This window comes from Salmo trutta, chromosome 21, assembly GCF_901001165.1.
Source record: "Salmo trutta chromosome 21, fSalTru1.1, whole genome shotgun sequence".
Taxonomy (NCBI): Eukaryota; Metazoa; Chordata; class Actinopteri; order Salmoniformes; family Salmonidae; genus Salmo; species Salmo trutta.
In genome coordinates, this window is record NC_042977.1 from 26,882,740 (window position 1) to 26,908,082 (window position 25,343).

The 25,343-nt window shown below is 40.6% G+C and overlaps 1 protein-coding gene across 4 annotated transcripts; it reads left to right on the forward strand.

Annotated features, from left to right (window-relative positions):
- Positions 1 to 25,308, forward strand: si:ch211-106n13.3 (vWFA and Collagen domain-containing protein). Of its 4 annotated transcripts, XM_029704975.1 has the most exons (31): positions 1 to 63; positions 479 to 550; positions 1,390 to 1,511; positions 1,709 to 2,269; positions 2,420 to 2,582; positions 2,702 to 2,933; positions 3,105 to 3,278; positions 3,442 to 3,519; positions 3,655 to 3,666; positions 3,776 to 3,862; positions 4,009 to 4,062; positions 4,167 to 4,220; positions 4,314 to 4,367; positions 4,672 to 4,725; positions 5,014 to 5,064; positions 5,174 to 5,227; positions 5,805 to 5,858; positions 10,024 to 10,077; positions 14,592 to 14,636; positions 14,861 to 14,914; positions 15,550 to 15,603; positions 15,786 to 15,839; positions 19,491 to 19,562; positions 20,062 to 20,097; positions 20,196 to 20,240; positions 20,389 to 20,421; positions 22,537 to 22,683; positions 22,804 to 22,858; positions 23,420 to 23,614; positions 23,753 to 23,830; positions 24,044 to 25,308. In XM_029704975.1, the coding sequence occupies exons 3-31, from the start codon at positions 1,418 to 1,420 to the stop codon at positions 24,229 to 24,231; spliced, it is 2,886 nt and encodes a 961-aa protein (XP_029560835.1). In that variant the 5' UTR covers positions 1 to 63; positions 479 to 550; positions 1,390 to 1,417; the 3' UTR covers positions 24,232 to 25,308. The 4 variants fall into 4 exon arrangements, with proteins under 4 accessions (XP_029560835.1, XP_029560834.1, XP_029560836.1 ...); XM_029704974.1 differs by lacking the exon at positions 1 to 63 and having other exon boundaries at positions 407 to 550; XM_029704976.1 differs by lacking the exons at positions 1 to 63; positions 479 to 550 and adding an exon at positions 933 to 1,018.
- Positions 25,309 to 25,343: the final 35 nt, after the last annotated feature.

Sequence of the window (25,343 nt, forward strand, 5' to 3'; positions counted from 1 at the left end):
TAGATTACACCAAACACTGTGTAGACCTACTCTTTGAATAAATGCGTTATGAAACACTACCAGGTAAATTACAAATTTCAGCCAAAATGTGATAATTTGGTATAGACTAGGAATCACTGGCCACTTTAAAGAATGGAACACCAGTCACTTTAATAATGTTTACATATCTGGCATTACTCATCTCATGTGTATATGCTGTATTCTATACTATTCTACTGTATCTTAGTCCGTATCGCTCTGACATTGCTCGTCTATATGTATATAGTCTTAATTCATTCCTACTTAGATTTGTGTTTATTGGGTATATGTTGTGTAATTTGTTAGATATTACTTGTTAGATATTACTGCACTGTCAGAGCTAGAAGCACAAGAATTTCGCTACACCCGCAATAACATCTGCTAATCGCGTGTATGTGACCAATAAAATGTGATTTGATAAGTGGATAGACTTTTGAACTAAAACACAAATATTTTACAGATGGGATTCACACCTCAATGATGGTCCAGTTGGGTATGCCAGCAGCAGGTTGTGAGAGGTGCTAATGCTAAGGTATCGTTGTAATGTTATATGAATCATCATTTTAAGTTATGTATGATCTACTAACTGCAGTACGAAAATGTATGCACTCACTACTGTAAATCGCTCTGGATAAGAGCGTCTGCTAAATTACCACAATGTAAAATGGGAGCTTTGGATTCAGCAGCAAGGGCTTTTGACCATCTGTTCCACAAAATGGAACCAGATAAACAGGCAAGTATGTTTGACCTATAAAGCAGCATATGATTTCAGCAGCAGATTTGACGCTACAGTACCTCTCACAGGTGGCTGCAGACAAGCATGCTTCCGAGGCTGGGTGTAACCACTCCCCTATAATCCACATCCCAACCCAAAGCCACTAGGTCCTCATTGAGAAGTCTCAGGTCCACGTCACAGTTTGGTTTGGTATAAAAAGGCTTCCAGGAACATCTATTCATGTCTGCTAGCTATGTTACAGCCTGTCATCTTGTACAGCAGGGAGTAAGTAGCCTGTTTCAGTAAATCTAGACACGCTGTGTTACTGCAGGACTGTTTGCATTTACATTGATGAGTGGTATATTGGTAGCTGATGAGTAAAGAGTGAAGGTAAGATAACTGTCTTAACAATTGTTAAAGTTTCTCCTAAAAATGTACTGGAGTAATGGGCAAAAGTCAAATCAATATTCCTGTAAAACATGTACAATCAATGTGCAGTTTTGGGTACAACATTTATTTATCGCATAGAACTTTGAAAGTCATGTGACATGTTTTGCTATTATTGGCTTAATCATGTTTTGCTAGCTTATTACATATTTACTAAAATATGTATTTTGCCATTTAGTTTGTATCCTCCATCTTCATTTTAATTCAAGGAGGACTTTGCAGTACTGTTGATCAACAATGAAGAAATGGATATTAGGATCAGTATTAACATGGATGTTCCTTCCACATCTGAGGGGAGATAATTTAGTGGAAGATGTTGACGTTCAAGCGGGTAAATACATTTTATACATTTTTATGTATTGCAATTAATGATAATTATCAACATTGTGCCTGCAATTTCTAACTAATATTACTACTGTACCCAGGCCTATAATGTCAATATTGTCATATTAATGCAGATTTATAAAGACTGGTTTTGATGTCGGTAGCCAGCGAGGTGGGTAATATTTCTTCTTTCCTTGATTCCAGGCTGTAGCACAGCATCAAACGACCTGGTTTACATAATCGACGGTTCCTCCAGCGTGGGCACTCCAGACTTCGACTTGGCCAAACGATGGCTGGTCAATATCACCAGAGGCTTCGACGTGAGCTCCCGTCACACCCAGGTGGGCGTGGTCCAGTATAGCGACACGCCCCGTCTGGAGATTCCGCTGGGCAAACACCTGAGCAGCCAGGAACTGGTCGGCGCCATCAACACCATCGGCTACCTGGGGGGCAACACCCAGACGGGCAGGGCCATCAAATTTGCCACGCAGCACGTCTTCCCGTCCTCCAACCGCACACAGCCTGCCAGGAACCGCATTGCTGTGGTGCTGACGGATGGCCGTAGCCAGGACGACGTGGTGGACGCGGCCGTGGAAGCCAAGGCCCAGAATATTATCCTGTTCGCTGTGGGAGTGGGCAACGAGATCCCCAACTCCGAGCTGGTGTCCATGGCCAACAAGCCCCCCTCTACGTATGTTCTCTATGCTGAGGACTACAGCTCCATCGCTAACATCCGAGACGCCATGGAGCAGAAGCTGTGTGAGGGTGAGTCTGGAATCCTGAGTCTAATGATAGCTTAGATAGCTTATTTTGAGACATTTCCATAATGCACAGTGCATGTGTCATGAACCTCCAAGATGAAATAACTGTGGTCTAAACTGACTTGCTCTCTATGTCTGTCTGTCTCTCTCTCAGAGTCTGTGTGCCCAATGCAGATCCCTGGAACAGCCAATGTAAAGGGATTTGAGCTGCTGTCTAGAATGCAGATCGACATGAAAGCAAAGAAAGTCCAGGGCTCGCTGATGTCAGAGACTTCCTACTTGCTTAGCTCCCGACTGGACCTCACCGACAGCACCAGGTAGGGGGACTGACCGTTTATATACACACACACTCTGACAGTAAACTCCTTACAGCTCACATGAGATTTCTGTAACACACTTCTACATACAGTATAACCCATTTTTATTGATCCTCCAGGGCCATCTTCCCTGAGGGTCTGCCTCCCTCCTATGTGTTTGTGGCCACTCTACGCCTGAAGAGCCCCACCAACCATGTGAAGTTGGACCTGATCAGAGTGCTCTCTCAGGACGGGCTGAAACAGTTCGCTGTGACCCTCAATGGACTGGACAAGTCTGTCACCTTCACCAGCACAACCACCAGTGTCAACAAGAAAGAACAGTGTGTCATTTTCAATGACAGAGGAATTAAGGTTTATAGAAATACACTGACATAACGACCCACAACACCTTTGGACTGGTTTCCTGGACACATATTAATCCTAGTGCTGGACTAAAACACATGTTAAATGTGTCTGGGGACACCAGCTCTTTATGTTTTGAAATTGTAGTTACCTACTCAGCAAGTTTTCCTTTTTCTACAGAGACTCTTTGACTCAGAGTGGCACCAGTTGAAGCTGCTTGTTAAACCCAGACGTATCATCTGTTACCTGGACGACATGCAGATAGAGGAGCAGCTACTAGAACCTGTATTTCCCATCTACATCAAAGGAAAGATACAGGTCGCCAAGAAGGTCAAGATGGAAGCAACTGTTCCTGTGAGTAACAATGGGTGTTGTGCAAACTTGAAGAAATGCAACAACCATATATGTACAAATAATGGTTTGCTTTAATTTTAAGGGAGCTTCTATATTTAGATGAACTTTTTTGACTATAATGACACAGTAACATGACTATGTTCGTTTTGTAATCCTTCTTTAGATCGAGATACAAAAACTGAGGCTTTACTGCGATCCCGAGCAAAGTGAGAAAGAGACAGCGTGTGAAATATACTCTGTGGTGAGTGTAATGATACTGTAACTACGAGACTCATAATTTACTTCCACATGTCACTGAAGGTTTCTGTTGAAGGCGGGGGGGCCAAAGATAATTTCATCTTCATATCATTATCTCTCTCTGTTTATTTCTATACAGGAGGATGACAGGGTGAGTATGCTTGTTGGTTGTCTGTCTTTACATTACATTGTAATTATTACATTACATTTGTAGACTTGTTGGGTTGTTCCTGTTATATTCAATGGTTTTCTGCTCCCAGTGTCCTCTGGACAGACAACCTGCAGCAGTGGAGAGCTGTAACTGCCCTCAGGGGAAACCTGGGCCTTCTGGTCTTCCTGGGCCTATGGTGATAATTATATCATAAATAATTCAACCATAAATTGATTGAGAGATTTATGACAAAACAGCTGTACAGAACAAAATGCCAACTCCATCAGATGAATGACTGTATATAAATCTCTAGTTCATAGCTTGTCTGTTTGAACCCTGTAGGGCTTCCGAGGTGAGAAAGGGAGGGAGGGGCCACCTGGTCCTGACGGTAAGCCTGTGAGTACTGGCTATCTATCTTAAATATATCTAATTTCAAAACATGAGGATCAATCATACAGTATGGTGATTCTGATGAATTTTTGTTCATTTTCTTTGTGAAGGGGAAGCCAGGTGAACATGGAATACCAGGAGAACCCGGGAAGAATGGGAACAATGTAGGTGAAATATATGTCACTACAATTTCTGCATTTTGCTGATTATACTTACTGCCACTTTGTTTGTAATGTTGGTTTCATTATTCAACTTAGGGCGAAGTGGGCATACCAGGGCATAAGGGCGAAGCAGGACTCAATGGGGCCAAAGTAAGCATCATGAGATAGGTTCACAATATACTGTAACAAATTATTTTCATATCACATATTTCTTTGTATGGCTCATCATGTTAGGTTAGATTACTTGTTAGATATTACTGCATGGTCGGAACTAGAAGCACAAGCATTTCTCTACACTCGCATTAACATCTGCTAACCATGTGTATGTGACAAATAACATTTGATTTGATTTGATCTTGCTATTAGATCTAAAGGCCCCAGGCCTAAACCATGTTACTGTAGTTTTGAATTGAGGTCATGTCTTTGTGATTGAGCTGATTCATCCTGGCTGCAGGGTGACACGGGAGCACCAGGCCTTGAAGGCAGGCCTGGCCCTCCAGGACCTACGGTGAGTCATGACCCTTTAGTAAAGTGTAATTATAGAAACACACACACACACACGGCTGTGGGAGCAGCCCAGCGTAATAGGCAGACTACTAAGCAGGTGCAAGTAGTGTAGACATGAATGATAAAAACAAAATGCCAATATCCAGTTTAATTTAGTGTTTGTAGACGATAGACGTATTCTCAGACTACCTTAATAACACACTACATACTCAGAGGTAGTCAGGTCTCAAAGACCATGTAATGGTGGCGGTGCCAATGGACAAGGGTTTTAAGACTGTTTCCATCGTAGGGACTTGAGACACAACTTAAATTGGAGGCCACAGGAATTCCAGGAGAAAAGGTAAGAGACAAACCTTTTCAGAAATATTTTATGGCAATTGAATGTAGTGCTATATTTTGTTGACTCTTTAATGCAGACATTTTTTTCTCCAACATTATCATATGTACAGGGAAGTCCAGGTGAAGCAGGAGCTCAGGGACCACCAGGGGAGCATGGACCACATGTAAGCTTGTATACACCTATTATGTATGCTGACCTTCATGTTCATATCTGTGTAAGGTGTGGAACTCAACAGCATTTTCTTCATCGCTGTATGAGAAGTGCTATTTATCCTGTACTAGGGTTGGGCGATATCTAAGGAGACCTCTTCTACGATATATTGTGATATCCGATGTAATAATTTTGCACCGTTAATGACTAGATACTTCCAGACTGCAATTGTTGTGCTTATTTTTATATTAAAGTCACATTCTCATTAAATAACCTCAGTGTGGTGAAAAAAATAAAGCTTAGTTGATTCATTTAGACTTCATTTTCAACATATAGATACACCCTAACTGATAAAACTGAACAGTTTTTTGATTTGTAAAGTTCAAATAGAGTAGTCTTGCACTTAACGCCAGTATAAAATATCACAATATTGGATTTAATCATGTTTTAATCATGTTGGCCCAACCCTATTCTGTACAACAAAATGTCCAATGACAACAGTACAGTATCAGTTTGCTTGTTGGTCAGATGGAAGTCCAGGGTTACTATACAGCATTTTATAACTGAAATTATGTTGTTTTTCTGTGCAGGGGGACACAGGGCCAGTAGGAAAGGATGGTTTTGTTGGACCAGCTGGAATGAAGGTGAGCTGAGATTTCATTTCACATACTTTCATAAACAAGTGACATGGAATAGTCTTGAGGCGATGGCAGATGTGACAAGCAAGGGACTGCGAGCTCAGTGACATCTTGTTAGAGATGATCTTCCCACAGATGTTCCAAGATAGGACAAACATATCTGTGGGTTTTTGGGGGGGTTTCAGAGGGAATATTTCTGGTTAATCTTTCCTTTTCCTTTAGAGTTGGTGGTTCCATAGGAGGAGGTTTGAAATGTTAGGGTTTCACTCATAGTTCTATATAAAGACACTTCCACAAGCTAGTCTAGGTGGCGGAAAGTCTGCATAAGCTATTTCTAGAGATGAGGTGGTGGGTGCAGGAGGTAGGAACATTGTTAGTTCACTTGTAAACATTGACTAAACTATATTTGATGTTCTTTGCCTTGGTTGGAAAGAACAGGAAGCAGGTTACCCAGATTTGAACTGTATATATGTTCAGTTATTTTGTATATTTTTTTAATGGATGGGGATCATTTCATTACCCCATTTGTGGATAATTACTTTTTTAGCTACACCCTATAACCCTGTGTTTAATTAGATGTTGAACTGATGATGCTTTCAACTACATACTGTAATGCAGGCTATATTCAATGAATACTGACCTAGTAAACTAGCCTTAGATTTAAGAGGTTTATTTTTCCTGAGGGAACTTTGTGGTGTGTGCGCTGGATCTGTAGTGGATCTAGGAGATCCAGGGACACAAAGGATCGTTTCAGCTTCCAGTAGTAGTATGTGTAACCTGGCTCGCTGCCTGGCGTGAGTTTGGTGTTCTATAATGAGGGGTGAGCGCTGCAGAGCGGAGCGTGGCTTCTGTTCCTGCAATCTATTTTCAGAGCTCTGCATCTGCCCCAGCATCTGTTTATCGCCCAGGGAACATGTCCCTTCCTTTTGGAGTGGTGGAAATTAGTGACACCCTACCATTTACCGGCTTATTAAACTATGCACACTTACCCGTAAAGTAGCTTTGATAAAGGTCTTGGCTCAGGAAGATGTTTGTTCTCGTCTTGCAATTGGAGAAGGAACGGTTTTGTGAGGGATATGACATTTGCGCATTGTAACCATGAAAAGTACAAGTGAAACCTCAAACTGGTTTGCTGAAATTGTAAAACACCAGGGATGCCACCATTTGATTTAACTGTAAAAAGCTCCTGTACACAGATAATATTTATCTTGGTGGAGGGACAGATTATTTTGAGTGTAGTTTGTAATTGCAGTGAGTCACTGTCATGGCTAATGGTCATCCTCTCGCTCAAATTAATTGAATACATACTTTTTTTGGAACTCCTTGGCTTATTATCAGCTAAATGTGTCCAAAATATGTATATTTTTTTAAATATTTTTTTTCTCCCCAACCTTCCCTCTCATTTTGGATTAGAAGCCACGGTCCACAAATAATTCTTCAAGCAAAACCCCAGCTTTTCCAGCCCAGCTCCCCATCCCCAGTCCCATCCCCAGTTCTAGCCTGCTGGTCTGGATCCAGTGCATGATTAGCTAACCGACTGGTTTGATGTGGTGGCCCAGATGAAAGCCTGTTCATTGGGCTGGGTTTTCACAGTGCAGCATGGCGCTGTAGCGGGCTTGGCTGCTGCACTCTTTAATCACGGCCCTGAAGCTCACAGGACACAGCAGCTGTAAAAACCAGCCACACCATACTTTAGATGTCGGAGAGGTTTGGTTTAACTAGCCAGCGTACTTGCCTTGACAACAATAGGAAAAAAAGTCTATCAGTACCAGGCTACACTTGGATCAAAATGCACAGGAATGTTTTGAGACGCATGCATAAAATTCCATGTAAAACTTGAATGAAAGTTACATGTCAGATGAAGTCTCATAAAGTTTTGGGTAATTGCTATCCTAGATGAGTAAAAATGGTTGTGTGGAAATAATTTCGTAGTTTTAAGTTACAAAGGATTCCTGTTGTAATTCAGAAAACAGCTTGGTGTGAGGTCCTGTATCAAATAAGTTCTCGTGATTTATCATGCACGGGAAGGAACAATGTTTCTCCCCATGTGGAACGAAGCATTCTATTTGACATGGATGTTTAGGCAAGATTGTGCAAAGATGAGTATTCTGGTCTTGCTTTTGAGGCTGTGCCTTACTCTACAGCAGGGCTCTCTAGCCATGTTCCTGGAGAGCTAGCCCTTCTGTAGGTTTTCAATCCAACCCCAGTTGTAACTAACATGATTCAGATTATCAACCAGCTAATTATTAGAATCAGCAGAGAAGAAGAGGCAAAGCGAGAGGGATAACTGGGCCCAAAATATGTTTTCTCCAACAGGTGCAGTTTTTTGGTTTGTTTCACTCAAGGAGTTTTTGCTCAATGAGAGAGTGTTGAATTTGGTTAACAAAAAATGTAATGGTTTATTTGCTACGTGCGGCTTATTTGATTGAATAAAAGTTTCGTAATGCTTAGGTTGTTATGAGTGTACTGATATAAATAGGTCACGTGACATCCTGGCAATTTTGAGAAAAAACACTTTATATCGGAGTTGTTCCTGTTGGTCACACGCGTCTCTGCCCTCTCATTTGCTAGAAAGGTCTTGCTTCCTCCCGACTGCTTTTCATTTTTGAAGATATTTCTTTAAATTGTTAGAGCGGTCACTGGAGTATCTGGTTAATATAATGGATAATCTGTGGAATCAAGTGCGCTAGATTAGGGTTGGATTGAAAACCTACAGAAGGGCTAGCTCTCCAGGAACATGGCTAGAGAGCCCTGCTGTAGAGTAAGGCACAGCCTCAAAAGCAAGAGCAGAATACTAATTTCTGCACAATCTTGCCTAAACATCCATGTTAAATAGAATGCTTCGTTCCACATGGGGAGAAACATTGTTCCTTCCTGTGCATGAAAATCACAATACTTTGAAGAGATTAGAAATCTTGGAAGAAGTACCTAAGTGACTCATGCTCAATCAAGTTTTGACCATGACGTGTGATTGATGTGATACACATTAGCATTTTCAACAGTCTTTCAGACTTTCATTTTGCATAACCAACGTTTAGATTAAAATAGACAGATTCCATGTATCGACATGAAAGGTTAAGTTGATGACTGACTTGTGTGAACTTTGCAGTTAACATACATTTAAGGTTACACAATTAAAACACAGCTGATTACAGAACACATTCATTCTGTATGTGAGTAAAGTAATCAATGCTATATTTAAAACACACAAGACAAGAACACAATTCAACATCCAACACCCTTTTTACTAAGAGTGTTCCAAAATAGGATTCCAGTGTCTTAAAAATGTAACTAATGTCTTGTAATTTCGCGAATCACATGAGTAACATTGTGATATAGTATACAGTATTCAATATAGCATTTTTGGGTGCTATGTAATTTGAGATTTTGATAACAGGGTTTTTCTTGATTTCATGCCTTGGTTGCAGTTTTCATTTCTGAGCTTTTATGTAATTGAACATGCATTATTGCAGAGATGTAGAACACTAAATGGACTAATTGTAGTTAACGTGGCTAAAACTGAGGAGCATTCAATAAGTTTGACGGTAGATACTAACTCTTTTTCTAGATAACATCTCCCACACTGTGTTGGTTACACATTTTGAAAGCCATAATCAACACTTGTCATCCTCAATATTTACAGCCATTACAGTTTTACTATGTCTTTTTATAAGATCATACAGACCTCTTATGTTGCTAATGATAGGCTCTTTGTCGCACGTGTGTCTGTAAGATGTTCAGGAAGGCAAAGTACTTCAAAAGCAGCCCTCTGTGTGTCAGGACCTATAAACCCACAGCTTTCCCTGCTTACCTCCTTTATTATTGAAAACCTGACTGAGCAGCGTGTACTGTGGTCTGTGGTTTATATCATAAACCTATGTTGGAGGTGTATGAGTGTTTGAGAAGGATCATCTCTTCTCTCATGCACTCTGTTCTACTGCTGCACTACACTCACCTTGGAAAATGAATAGTGTGTATGTTGTGTTAGTGAGGATTTAGAACACATTTTTTGTTAAGAGGGACTTTTGTTAAGAGTGATAGTTTTAAACCTCACTGACAGGCTATGGCAATCATCTGTCTCAAAGCTCAATGGATATTTTCACATGTTACAGTAGCTACTTCAGAGTATATCAAGTATGTGAATATCATACTCCTGTTTTATTATGTTTAGGGTGAGAAAGGAGACGTTGGGGTCCATGGTGGTGATGGACAGATTGGAGTTCCGGTGAGTCTTCATTGTTCAAATGAAACGTTATTTCTTAATAAAAGCTGGACACATTCACTAAGCCAGTCCATTTACTCATCATCCTCATCCACTCCTATGCATTCTACTACCTGCTCCCTTTAAACGATTATAGCAACTAAGTTTTTCCAATATACACTAAAACCATGGATCGTTTATATAGTCACCTAAAATGACATTAAGGACTTTTAACTCAAAATAATCATGGTGTTTGCGTAGATTTTTCTCCAAATGTGGTGTTCATCCAACCGCAGTGTTTGCTAACTCCAGGATCGGTAACACTTTATTTGGACAGTCCATCTGTAGATACTCTACAGACTATCAGTAACATTTCAACTAACTATCCACTATCCCTAACCCTAGCTCTAACCCTAAACTTAACCCTCTTGCCCTAACCTTTATTCTAAGCTTTACCCTAACTGTAACCTTAGCAAGCAGTTGCTTATCAACAGATAGTCAGTTGCTTATCAGCAGGTGGTTTGTTGATAGTATGCCCATCTGTAGAGCATCTACAGATGGATTATCCAACCAGGATCCAGACTTGATGTATATATGACCCCAGGATCTACACTTGGTGTATAGAAAACTATTTATATGATTAAACATAAGAACATGTCTAAGCTTATTTGTCTATGCTAATCATCTGACAGAAAAATTAAAATACAGATTGATTTAACACATAAAATAATAAACATTCTCCCTACCCTGTCCACAAAAAAATATTTTAAGCCACATTTCCTCCTTGTCCACAATAGGAGCATGAAAACCTTGAGAAATATATACAGCTAATGTTTTAGTGTGGTACTGTGGCCCCTGGCCAGAATCTGAACCAGCTGGCTGAGGAAGCACCAATAACCACCCCCATCTGGGTAGAGTCTGTCTTTGGGTTAAACCTTTCACTAAAAATAATTTTGACCAATTGCTAAAAAGACCTGATAGCATATGTGTGTAATCCATATGTAGCCTACATCCACTAACTACCTTGTTTCTACTAAAGAAGATTAAGTGTTGATCTCTAACAACCTTAATTTCCTTTTTCCAAACCATAGAAATATTATGAGAACCACTATGATGTAATAATCAGTCTCCTCTTTCATAGTCTTTGGAAATACTGCGTACAGTGCCTTCGGAAAGTATTCAGATACCTTGACTTTTTCCATGTTTTGTTACGTTACAGCCTTATTCTAAAATGGACTAAATCGTTTTTTTCCCCCTCATGAATCTACACACAATAACCTATAATGACAAAGCAAAAACATGTATTTTTATTTTTGTAAATGTATTAAAAAAAAGAGATTACCTTATTTACTTAAGTATTCAGACACTTTGCTATGAGACTCGAAATTGAGCTCAGGTGCAGCCTGTTTCCATTGATCATTCTTGAGATGTTTTTACAACTTGATTAGAGTCCACCTGTGGTAAATTTAATTGATTGGACATGATTTGGGAAGGCACATACCTGTCTATATAAGGTCCTACAGTTGACAGTGCATGTCAGAGCAAAAACCAAGCCATGAGATCGAAGGAATTGTCCGTAGAGCTCCGAGACAGGATTGTGTCGAGGCACAGATCTGGGGAAGGGTACCAAAACATTTCTTCAGCATTGAAGGTCCCCAGGAACACAGTGACCTCCATCATTCTTAAATTGAAGAAGTATGGAACCACCAAGATTCTTCCTAGAGCTGGCTGCCCGGCCAAACTGAGTAATCTGGGGAGAAGGGCCTTGGTCAGGGAGGACTCCGTTCCATTATTTCCATTCCAGCCATACTATGAGCCCGTCATCCAATGGCTCCTCCCACCAGCCTCCACTGCTCCATTGAGTTAACAAGGTGTATATGAGATCAAATGAATGATTAATGCAGAAGTACACCTAGTCCTAGAGGCTAATCAAAAATACTTTAGTAACTACCAGTTCTCACCACAGTGAGGTGGATGAGGTAAACATTGGGACGTTCTTTCCTGTTTTCAACCTATTTAAAGAGACCACTAAAAGGCCACCAGGTGGAGACAGACGATTATATTAACAACTGTATTTGTCTATCTGGTCTCTGTCTAATGCAATGCAAGCCTTGGTTTTTTAGAGCATTTCACAGACAACATTGAAATTAAGCTGGTCTATTTGAACATGAATACAGCAACTCATGTGATACCAAAAATAGCAAGAGGAGTTTGATAAATATTATACCATGAAATATTGACCCCCCAAAAATGTAAGAGTCTGTAGTCTGGCTCTTGCACATCATGAAACCCTGTGGCTCGACATGTAGCTAATGTAGCCAGTGCCCTCGCATGCCATTCTCCAATCAAGCTCAAAGTATTTGAAAGAAAACATACTATTTGAACTTAGGTGTGGTGGCCAGTGCCCTCAGATGCCATTCTGCTGTGCCACTTTGCCCATAATTACAATGTTCCTGTTTATGGGGAAATCAAGTAAAATCTAACTGTATTGAAAAATGAATGAAAGTCCTAATGAGCCAGTCAGCCAAGCCATCCTACAACTGTGACTTAAAAGCCTGCAATGCATCACGAGGAGTGGAACTAACAGTTTATGTTGTCCTCTCTGCTAACTTTAATCATCATCATGGCTCCCTCCCTAAGTCCCATGAGTGTCATTACTTACTGTAGATAATGGGTGAAAGCTCTGACTGGCTGTAAACTAGGTTGATATTGTGGTCACCGCCAGCCGGGTAAACATGGGAACTGGAAATAGAAAGTGGGTCTCTAATTTCATGTGCACAATATCATCATCATGATACAGCTTTCTTCCAGTTTCCAGGATATTTCAAGAGCAGTAAGGGACCCTCAGCTGTGCTGAAATAGAGCTGTAGAAATGATACTGTACATGTTTATTGATATACAGTACCAGTCAAAAGTTTTGACACACCTACTCATTACAGGGTTTTTCTTTATTTTTACTATTTTCTACATTGTTGAATAATAGTGAAGACATCAAAACTATTAAATAACACATATGGAATCATGTAGTAACCAAAAAAAGTGTTAAACAAATCAAAATATATTTTATATTTGAGATTCTTCAAAGTAACCACCCTTTGTCTTGATGACAGCTTTGCACACTCTTGGCATTCTCTCAACCAGCTTCATGTGGTAGTCACCTGGAATGCATTTCAATTAACAAATGTGCCTTGTTAAAAGTTCATTTGTGGAATTTCTTTCCTTATTGCGTTTGAGCCAATTAGTTGTGCTGTGACAAGCTAGGGGTGGTATACAGAAGATATTTGGTAAAATACCAATTCCATATTATGGCAAGAACTGCTCAAATAAGAAAAGAGAAATGACAATCCATCATTACTTTAAGACATGAATGTCAGTCAATCCGGAAAATGTCAAGAACTTTGAACGTTTCTTCAAGTGTAGTCGCAAAAAACATCAAGTGCTATAATGAAACTGGCTCTCATGAGGACCACCACAGGAATGGAAAACCCAGAGTTACCTCTGCTGCAGGGGATAAGTTCATTAGAGTTATCAGCCTCAGAAATTACAGCCCAAATAAATGCTTCACAGAGTTCAAGTAACAGACACATATCAACTGTTCAGAGGAGACTGCATGAGTCAGGCCTTCATGGTTTAATTGCTACTGCTGCAAAAAGGACACCAATAAGAAGAAGAGACTTGCAGGAGGACAAGAAACACGAGCAATGGACATTAGACCAGTGGAAATCTGTCCTTTGGTCTGATAAGTCCAAATTTGAGATTTTTGGTTCCCAACCGCAGTGTCTTTGTGAGACGCAGAGTAGGTGAATGGATGATCTCCACATGTGTGGTTCCCACCGTGAAGCATGGAGGGGGAGGTGTGAGGGTGTGGAGGTGTCACACAATCACACTGTTGGTGATTTATTTAGAATTCAAGGTACACTTAAACAGCATGGCTACCACAGAATTCTGCAGCGATACACCACCCCATCTGATTTGGGCTGAGTGGGACTATCATTTGTTTTTCAACAGGACATTGACCCAACACACCTACAGGCTGTGCAAGGGCTAATTGACCAAGAAGGAGAGTGATGGAGTGCTTCATCAGATGACCTCCACGATCACTCAACCTCAACCCAATTGAGATGGTTTGGGATGAGTTGGACCGAAGAGTGAAGGAAAAGCAGTCAAGTGTTCAGCATATGTGGGAACTGCTTTAAGACAGTTGGGAAAGCATTCCAGGTGATGCTGGTTGAGAGAATGCCAAGAGTGTGCAAAGCTGTCATTAAGGCAAAGGGTGGCTACTTTGAAGAATCTCAAACATATAAAATATATTTAGATTTGTTTAACACTTTTTTGGTTACAACATGATTCCATATGTGTTATTTCATAGTTTTGATGTCTTCACTATTGTTCTACAATGTAGAAAATATTAAAAAATAAAGAAAAACCCTTGAATGAGTAGATGTGTCTAAACTTTTGACTGGTACTGTAGATATTTGCCTATGTTTTTTCATAGTTCTCCTGAGTGTGATATCTCTGTTTTTTCATAATCTTCATAGGGAATCCGAGGCCTTCCCGGGCAGATGGGGCCTGCTGGACCTCGGGTAATAAACAGATTAAACTTAGACAATATAATCCAGTAGTTGGCCATGGCGCAATCAATGACTTGGTTGGCTCACCCTCTGTGTCATCATGACATTCTCTTTGCCTCCTAAGACAGCAAATGACTAATAAAATATTCAGTGGAAGAGTAACTGTAAAACCTTGTGTGTTGACAACAATGTAAAATGCATTTTTAATACATTTGATTTGACCTTGTTTTTACAAGGGGGAGAGAGGCCCACCCGGACAAGAGGGGCTGGTTGGACCAAAAGGACCTCAGGTAGGTGACGGATCGGACCTGAAAGTACAGTATGCTTGATGTTCATTACATATTTTCTTCTCTTTTCTTTTCACCCTATTGAAAATGAAATAATTATTTTGCTGCTCCATAACACTCCTCTGCAAAATTCAGAGTGAGATCCTCCACAAAATAGGAATGTACATGTAAGCAGGAACTGTACTGCACATTCAAGTGTCATTGCTGAACATCAACTTTGCTGCCCTCAATTGGAATGTCAAGATATTGCAACTCTGTGGTTGAATTTAACTGAGGTTCTTCTTGAGCAGCTAACTTGTGGCTTCTATCCGACTTGTGGCTTACATGACCTCTTTAGAAGAACTGAAAAGCCAATGAGGACATAGAGGCAATTGTATTGCCATGTGATTTCAAATCATTCTCACATTCTCACCATTGTATTCACCAATTGTTTTCTGTGTATCTTTCAATTTGTTTTTGTCCCTATATCATTTGGTGTGATTAAAGTAACTATTTGCCTCGCCTTTGATCTGTAATAAAGTCTAGTCCTCAGAATTTCACATTGTTTAAAATCACATTATTTTCATGAGGTTCATTTCATTATGCCTTACAGATGATTAAGGCATTGTTTTAAAAACTGAATTTTCACTCATGTACAGGGTCTTCAGGGTCCGATTGGTTCACCTGGAACTTATGGACTTGAAGGTTCAAAGGTAACTAGTGAAGTCTTGCCGCTACTGCATTTCCCCTATCCTTAGTGAGTGTGTGTGTGTGTCTGAGCTGCATATACTTTGTCTGTGTATGTATTCTGTTATGTACATGTGCTTTTCGTGATGTAGTTTGTGTGTGTTCTGGGAGTGTTAATGTATGTGTTAACACATATCTACATGTGTAGGGGGCCCAAGGTGCGCGTGGATCAGAAGGACATCCTGGGACACCTGGACTAAAAGTAGGTATTTTTCAGCTGTTTGGGGATAGGTGAAAGATGCTATACAGTTGAAGTCGGAGGTTTAAATACGCCTTAGCCAAGTACATTTAAACTCAGTAAAATTCCCTGTCTTAGGTCAGTTAGGATCACCACTTTATTTTAAGAATATGAAATGGCAGAATAATAGTAGAGAAAATGATTTATTTCAGCTTTTATTTCTTTCATCACATTCCCAGTGGGTCAAAAGTTTACATACACTCAATTAGTATTTGGTAGCATTGCCTTTAAATTGTTTAACTTGGGTCAAACGTTTCGGGTAGCCTTCCACAAGCTTCCCACAATAAGTTGGGTGAATTTTGGCCCATTCCTCCTGACAGAGCTGGTGTAACTGAATCAGGTTTGTAGGCCTCCTTGCTTCCACATGCTTTTTCAGTTCTGCCCACAAATTTTCTATGGGATTGAGGTCAGGGCTTTGTGATGGCCACTCCAATACCTTGACTTTGTTGTCCTTAAGCCATTTTTCCACAACTTTGGAAGTATGCTTGGGGTCATTGTCCATTTGGAAGACCCATTTGCGACCAAGCTTTAACTTCCTGACTGATGTCTTGAGATGTTGCTTCAATATATCCACATCATTTTCCTTCCTCCTGATGCCATCTATTTCATGAAGTGCACCAGTCCTTCCTGCAGCAAAGCACCCCCACAACATGATGCTGCCACCGACGTGCTTCACGGTTGGGATGGTGTTCTTCGGCTTGCAAGCCTCCCCCTTTTTCCTTCAAACATAACAATGGTCATTATGGCCAAACAGTTCTATTTGTGTTTCATCAGACCAGAGGACATTTCTCCAGAAAGTACGATCTTTGTCCCCATGTGCAGTTGCAAACCGTAGTCTGGCTTTTTTATGGCGGTTTTGGAGCAGTGGCTTCTTCCTTGCTGAGCGGCCTTTCAGGTTATGTCGACTCGTTTTACTGTGGATATAGATACTTTTGTACCTGTTTCCTCCAGCATCTTCACAAGATCCTTTGCTGTTGTTCTGGGATTGATTTGCACTTTTCGCACCAAAGTATGTTCATCTCAAGGAGACAGAACGCGTCTTCTTCCTGAGCGGTATGATGGCTGCGTGGTCCCATGGGGTTTATACTTGCGTAATATTGTTTGTACAGATGAATGTGGTACCTTCAGGCATTTGGAAATTGCCCCTAAGGATGAACTAGACTTGTGGAGGTCTACAATTTTTTTTCTGAGGTCTTGGCTGACTTTTGATTTTCCCATGATGTCCAGCAAAGAGGCACAGAGTTTAAAAGTAGGCCTTGAAATACCTCCACAGGTACACCTCCAATTGACTCAAATGATGTTAATGAGCCTATCAGAAGCTTCTAAAGCCATGACATCTTTTTCTGGAATTTTCCAAGCTGTTTAAAGGCACAGTCAACTTAGTGTATGTAAACTTCTGACCAACTGGAATTGTGATACAGTGAAATAATCTGGTCTGTAAACAATTGTTGGAAAAATTACTTGTGTCATGCACAAAGTATATGTCCTAACCGACTTGCCAAAACTATAGTTTGTTAACAATACATTTTTGGAGTGGTTAAAAATGAGTTTTAATGACTCCAACCTAAGTGTATGTAAACTTCTGACTTCAACTCTATATACAGTATTTTAGTACTGGTGGCTGCAAATGGTGTTTTTCCATACAGGATTCACCTCAGTCAGAAGACTTCGAATTGGGATATATCTCTCAGCATCATTATAACTCACAATACATATCATTATGTTTTACTGCTGTAGACCTATGGTTCATGTGCTTTTGGCCTTGTGCCATTCAGTACTAACAAGTAGAAGTCCCCCGAGAATAAAATACAAATTGCACTACTGTACATGGAAAGGAAATAAGAAATGATCTGTGTGTGTGGCTCATTTTGCTCTCTGTCACAAAGACGGAATCTAACTACTTGAATGCACAGTGCCTTGCAAAAGTATTCATCCCCCTTGCCGTTTTTCCTATTTTGTTTCATTACAACCTGTAATTTAAATAGATTTTTATTTGGATTTCATGTAATAGACATACACAAAATAGTCCAAATTGGGAAGTGAAATGAAAAAATGTACTTGTTTCAAAATATAAAAAAGAATTTTTAACAGAAAAGTGGTGCGTGCATATGTATTCACCCCCTTTGCTATGAAGTCCCTAATTAAGATCTGGTGCAACCAATTACCTTCAGAAGTCACATAATTAGATTGCACACAGGTGGACTTTATTTAACTAAGTGTCACATGATCTCAGTATATATACAACTGTTCTGAAAGAGCCCTGAGTCTGCAACACCACTAAGCAAGGGGTGCCACCAAGCAAGCGGCACTATGAACACCAAGGAGCTCTCCAAACAGGTCAGGGACAAAATTGTGGAGAAGTACAGATCAGGGGTCGGTTCAAAAACAATATCCGAAACATCCCACGGAGCACCATTAAATCCATTATTAAATAATGGAAAGAATATGGCACCACAACAAACCTGCCAAGAGAGGGCCGCCCACCAAACCTCAAGGACCAGGCAAGGAGGGCGTTAATCAGAGAGGCAACAAAGAGACCAAAGATAAAGCTGAAGGAGCTGCAAAGCTCCATAGTGGAGATGGGAGTATCTGTCCATTGGACCACTTTAAACCCTACACTCCACAGAGCTGGGCTTTATGGAAGAGTGGCCAGAAAAAAGCCATTGCTTAAAGAATAAAAAAATTGCAAATATGTTTGGTGTTCACTCTAAGGCATGTGGGAGACTCCCCAAACATATGGAAGAAGGTACTCTGGTCAGATGAGACTATAATTGAGCTTTTTGGCCATCAAGGAAAACGCTATGTCTGGCGCAAACCCAACACCTCCCATCACCCCAAGAACACCATCCCCACAGTGAAGCATGGTGATGGCAGCATCATGCTGTGGGGATGTTTTTCATCGGCAGGGACTGGGAAACTGGTCAGAATTGAAGGAATGATGAATGGTGCTAAATACAGGGAAATTCTGGAGAGAAACCCTTTTCAGTCTTCCAGAGATTTGAGAATGGAACGGAGGTTCTCCTTCCAGTGGGACAATGACCCTAAGCATACTGCTAAAGCAACACTTAACTGGTTTAAGGGGAAACATTTAAATGTCTTGGAATGGTCTAGTCAAAGCCCAGACCTCAATCCAATTGAGAATCTGTGGTATGACTTAAAGATTGCTGTACACCAGCGGAACCCATCCAACTTGAAGGAGCTTGAGCAGTTTTGCCTTGAAGAAAGGGCAAAAGTCCCAGTGGCTAGATGTGCCAAGCTTATAGAGACATACCCGAAGAGACTTGCAGCTGTAATTGCTGCATAAGGTGGCTCTACAAAGTATTGACTTTGGAGGGGTGAATAGTTATGGACGCTCAAGTTCAGTTTTTTTGTCTTATTTCTTGTTTGTTTCATAATAAAAAATATTTTGCATCTTCAAAGTGGTAGGCATGTTGTGTACATCAAATGATACAAACCCCCCCAAAAATCTATTTTAATTCCAGGTTGTAAGGAAAAATGCCAAGGGAGGGAATACTTTCGCAAGCCGCTGTACATTGTTATACAGTAGTGGAATTGTTATATTGTTATATTTTGTTGAAGCCATTATGAAGAATGGGTTTCCTGTTGATTCTCCAGGGAGTGGAGGGAGTGCAGGGGATTCAAGGGTTACCTGGTGACCGAGGACTGCCAGGGTTCAAAGGTCACAAGGTAATGAATTACAAAATTATAAACACTTTCACATATGCTTGATTCAGTAAGTACTTACGTATAAACTACATTACAAAAGTAACTTAACTAGAGTAGAGTATGGCTTTTTGGTTTATTAACTGTTATCAATTGGCGAAGCGGTCTAAATCAAATTGTATTTGTCACATATGCCGACTACAACAGGTGTAGACCTTACAGTGAAATGCTTACTTACAAGCCCTGCATCTCAGGGCACTGCATCTCAGTGCTAGAGGCGTCACTACAGACACCCTGGTTCAAATCCAGGCTGTATCACAACCGGCCATGATTGGGAGTCCCACAGGGCGGCGCAAAATTGGCCCAGGGTCGTCCGGGTTTGGCCGGTGTAGGCCGTCATTGTGAAATAAGAATTTGTTCTTAACTGACTTGCCTAGTTAAATAAAGGTTCAATTTGTAAAAAAATATATATAATAAAAAAATCATATGACTGACTCGAGATAACGTCTGTCATTGTTTTCAGGGGGAAACTGGCGAACCTGGTCCCAAAGGAAGCCAGGTATAATACAATACAAGAAATCTGAAATGTATGTATATTATGAGCAACAGCATTGAATGGTGTTTTTCATCACCACCCTTACCCTCCTGTTTCTCCAGGGTGAGAGAGGCAACAATGGAGTTCCTGGGAACACTGGGGCAAACGTATGTAACATTTAATCTTTCACCTCTTAACTCTGTTTAGGAGGCATGCATCAATGATACTGTAACTAAAGGATATTCATACTGCCTTTTAGACCATCCATTTATTTCAGTGTTTTTATCCTCATGTTGTGTATGATTGCCACTGCAGGGAGAAGCTGGACTCAAAGGAAGCAAAGGAGAGGTGAGTTTAATTTGTTTGATCTGATTCATTTCATCTTATAGTTGATGTTCTACTTTATCCTTTCATTTGACATTGGTCGAAGTTCAATTTACAAATGTAACTTCTCAGTTGTACACTGAGTAATTGAGAAGTGCACCTATAGTACAGAAGGTGTATTTAGAAGACGATTTGTCCTACCATGCTAACATATAGAAACAAATTCTGATGAAGGGAAGGGACATGTATCTAGTAGGCAGTTCTGCATTCTCTACTCTCTCATGAGAACCTCATGGTCTATGAAAACAAACAGACATCCACTACCGTTCAAAGGTTTGGGGTCACTTAGCAATGTCCTTGTTTTTGAAAGAAAAGCAATTGTTTTGGTCCATTTAAAATAACATCAAATTGATCAGAAATACAGTGTAGACATTGTTAATGTTGTAAATGACTATTGTAGCTGGAAACGGCAGATTTTTTTGAATATTTCTTTTAATGGAATATCTACATAGGCGTACAGAGGCCCATTATCAGCAACCATCACTCCTGTGTTCCAATGGCACGTTGTGTTAGCTAATCCAAGTTTATCATTTTAAAAGGCTAATTGATCATTAGAAAACCCTTTTGCAATTATGTTAGCACAGCTGAAAACTGTTGTTCTTATTAAAGAAGTAATAAAACTGGCCTTCTTTAGACTAGTTGAGTATCTGGAGCATCAGCATTTGTGGGTTCGTTTACAGGCTCAAAATGGCCAGAAACAAAGACCTTTCTTCTGAAACTCGTCAGTCTATTCTTGTTCTGAGAAATGAAGGCTATACCATGCGAGAAATTGCGAAGAAACTGAAGATCTGGTACAACGCTGTGTACTACTCCCTTCACAGAACAGCGCAAACTGGCTCTAACCAGAATAGAAAGAGTGGGAGGCCCCGGTGCACAACTGAGCAAGAGGACAAGTACATTAGAGTATCTAGTTTGAGAAACAGACACCTCACAAGTCCTCAACTGGCAGCTTCATTAAATAGTACCTGCAAAACACCAGTCTCAACATCAACAGTGAAGAGGCGACTCCGGGATGCTGGCCTTCTAGGCAGAGTTGCAAAGACAAAGCCATATCTCAGACTGGCCAAGAAAAATGTAATATTAAGATGGGCAAAATAACACAGACACTGGACAGAGGAAGATTGGAAAAAAGTGTTATGGACAGACGAATCGAAGTTTGAGGTGTTCGGATCACAAAGAAGAACATTTGTGAGACGCAGAAAAAATTAAAAGATGCTGGAGGAGTGCTTGATGCTATCTGTCAAGCATGGTGGAGGCAATGTGGTGGTCTGGTGGTGGTAAAGTGGGAGATTTGTACAGGGTAAAAGGGATCTCGAAAAGGAAGGCTATCACTCCATTTTGCAACGCCATGCCATACCCTGTGGACGGCGCTTAATTGGAGACAATTTCCTCCCACAACAGGACAATGACCCAAAGCACAGCTCCAAACTATGCAATAACTATTTAGGGAAGAAGCAGTAAACTGGTATTCTGTCTATAATGGAGTGGCCAGCACAGTCACCGGATCTCAACCCCATTGAGCAGTTGTGGGGAAAGCTTGACTGTATGATACGTAAATGCCCATCAAGCCAATCCAATTTGTGGGAGGTGCTTCAGGAAACATGGGGTGAAATCTCTTCAGATTACCTAAACAAATTGACAACTAGAATGCCAAAGGTCTGCAAGGCTGTAGTTGCTGTAAATGGAGGATTTTTTTTGACGAAAGCAAAGTTTGAAAGACACAATTATTATTTCAATTAAAAATCATTATTTATAACCTTGTCATCATCTTGACTATATTTCCTATTCATTTTGCAACAAATTTCATGTATGTTTTCATTGAAAACAAGGACATTTCTAAGTGACCCCAAACATTTTAATGGTAGTGTATGTGGTTTGGAAATTCCCCCTCCGTCTTCACATTGAAAATATTCAATTAAATAAAAAGATGTTGAACAGAATGACACCATCCTATGCAGACATTGCTTTCAAAAGTCAAGCGAATTCAACAGACTGCTGTCTAATTGTTTGCATACTTGTATGTTTGCAAACATACAACAATACACCAACTGAATTAGCTGTGATGTTGTCCCCCACCAGAAAGGCCTATCAGGAGATACTGGAGCCAGAGGGCCGGAGGGGAGGAAGGGGGACGTGGGTCTGATGGGAGCTGCTGGGCCTCGCGGCTCTCCTGGACAAGATGGGTTACCAGGGCAACCAGGAGAGCTGGGATACCCAGGCAAACCTGTAAGTGGACCCCATCTGTTCCTCTAGACTCGAGTCAAAGCCATTTGCCCGAAAATGTCAATAGAGTCATTACCAGCTCATTAACTACCAGCATACTGATGTGAATGTATTGTCTTTCAGGGGAAGCCACCAACTGATGACCACTTGATGACGCTTTGTGCTAATGTTCTTCGGAGTATGTTTCCTGCTATTTTATTTTATGCATGAGCATGACCATTATCTGTTGTATGGATTCTTGAAGATTTCCGGCTGTTAAAAATGATAAACTTCAAAATACTTGCTAGGAATTTAGGCAATCATCCATTGTTTAGTTTTTTCACCAAGTGCACATATCAATGCCGTTTCAAAATAGTGACTATGTTGGTAAATGTAGGTCTATGCATTCAGAAGTATCCTGTTGAACTATGTGTACAGCAGCACGCCTCCATCTAGAGCACCAATGCAGATATCAGTTCTTCAATTTGGTGACAAAAGTGCATCCTCTGCAATGTGCCTGATTTCCTAATCACTGTGTCTGGGCATGAGTCAGAACAAGTTGCTATTTTTGACACTCTTGGAGAGATTTCACAATAACATACCGACATAGTCCTGAAAATTAGGATCTGGCTCCAAACTAAAGAAATGTCATAGGCTTACGGTACATTGCAACGATGTACTTACTGTATGTCAATACAGAAACAAGACTAGCTAGTATTGTGTGCTGCATACAGAACAAATGCTCATTTCCCCTATCCAGATCAGCTGCCGCAGCTCCTGGCGTTGATGGCACCAAAAAGTCAATGTGGGCAGTGTGAGACAGTGAAGGGGCCACCTGGTGAGCCAGGCCCTGCTGGCCCCAAGGGCCCCAGTGGAACGCCAGGGTACCCTGGCACGCCCGGTTTACAGGGTTACCCAGGACAGCCAGGCCGGATGGGGCCTCATGGGCACAAAGGTAACACAGTGGGTTACAGGGATTGACAGTCAAATAATTTGACTTCAGTCTATGTAGTGCTGTTGATGTAAATTACAATTCCATGGTTTTGGGATTAAGTAACCTTGCTGACTGTTTTTGCTATGCTCTTATGTGCAGGTGTTATTGGACCAATGGGGTTAAAGGGGTCCAAAGGAGATGGAGACACAGGGTTGACAGGTCCTCCCGGCCCAGCAGGTAAGAATCCCCCACGTCTTGTAGGAATGTTGAGTGATGCTATTCATGTTTTCACAAACAAATTTATACCAGTAATCTACAATTGAATACTGACCAACATACTGTCTGACCAATTGATCAACATGTGTAGGAGTCTGTAGATTGTCCCTGTGGCTTTCAGGGATATGTGATAAAGACATGCAGAGTGGAATTGTTTATCTTCCACCTCTGCAGGTCTCCAGGGGCCCAGAGGCAGTGATGGACACGGTGTCTCAGGGCCTCCAGGTGAACCAGGGAAGTCAGGAATCCCCGGCATCCCAGGGAAGCGTGGCCCTCCTGGGGCCAATGGCGTATGTGACCCCACCTCCTGCTACCAGGCTATTCTCAGAGAGGAACGCTACAGCAAAGGACCCAACTTCTAGGTCTCACAAGGAAAGCAGGACATTTTAATTTGCCATTTTGAGACTAAGTCAAGGACTGCTCACTGAAAAATCAAGGGCTGCTGGAGTGAGTGAGTTAACCCTTTGTTTCATGTGGGATGATCCACTCAGACTTGAGATAAAGAAACAGAGGATATAGTGCAACAAAGTGACGCAAATTGGTATCCAGCCAAACAGGGTTGTTTGACACTGTCTTCAGGCCAGGGGTAATTCAGAGAACAGGCAGAAGTGATGAGGGATATCATTACCCCATCACTGGCTCATAACATCCGAGTGACAATGTTGTTTTTACTGTCTATCAGTGTCGAGGAGGTATAGAAACTTACAATGAGAATTGCACTGCCTTAGTTAAACTACCTCTTTGTTGGATCCAAAGCATTAAACATGATCTGGAGTGACAGGTAGCAATTGTGAAAAAGTTTTCTCCCAAATGATTTACTGTATGTTCAAGAGCAACACTAGGAACATACGACTCTGCATCAGAAGTCTTTCACTTTAAACTACTAGCTCTTCACTACAATGTATTTTTAAGTAAGTACTATATTTTTTACATGTAGAAATTACTTTTATAAGTAATTTATTTTCTTTTTCAATCAAGCTTGTTAGTCATTCATTTGCTTCACTTCTACGGGTATAAACATATTTATTGTCCTAGTCATCATAGATATGTTTATTGTTAAACAACTGCATTTTCCCCTCAGTGCTCAGTGAACCTATTGCTGGATGGAAACTAGCATGTTTACTGTCAGTATGCGTCGTCTGTCTGTAGTAACCATGAGCAGTTTTACCTGATTTAACTTCCATCTATCTTATTTTGAAAATATTTTTTGAGTTACATTTTTATTCTTCCCCACAATATGTTTTAATATATCAAATGGGCTATTTTGATACAGTTTGTAGTATACTTTTGAAATATTGTTGGCCTGTTACAATTGACTTTCTTATTTTGATTTCCACATTTCAAAACAAATGTAAACATTTCTCCATGTATTTTCTTATCAGAGAAAGCACTGTTGACTGTGAAGTCTTTTTTGAATAAACTTCTGTTGTAGTCTTGTAGTTGAATCCCATGTTACAACCTTTTTATGATTACG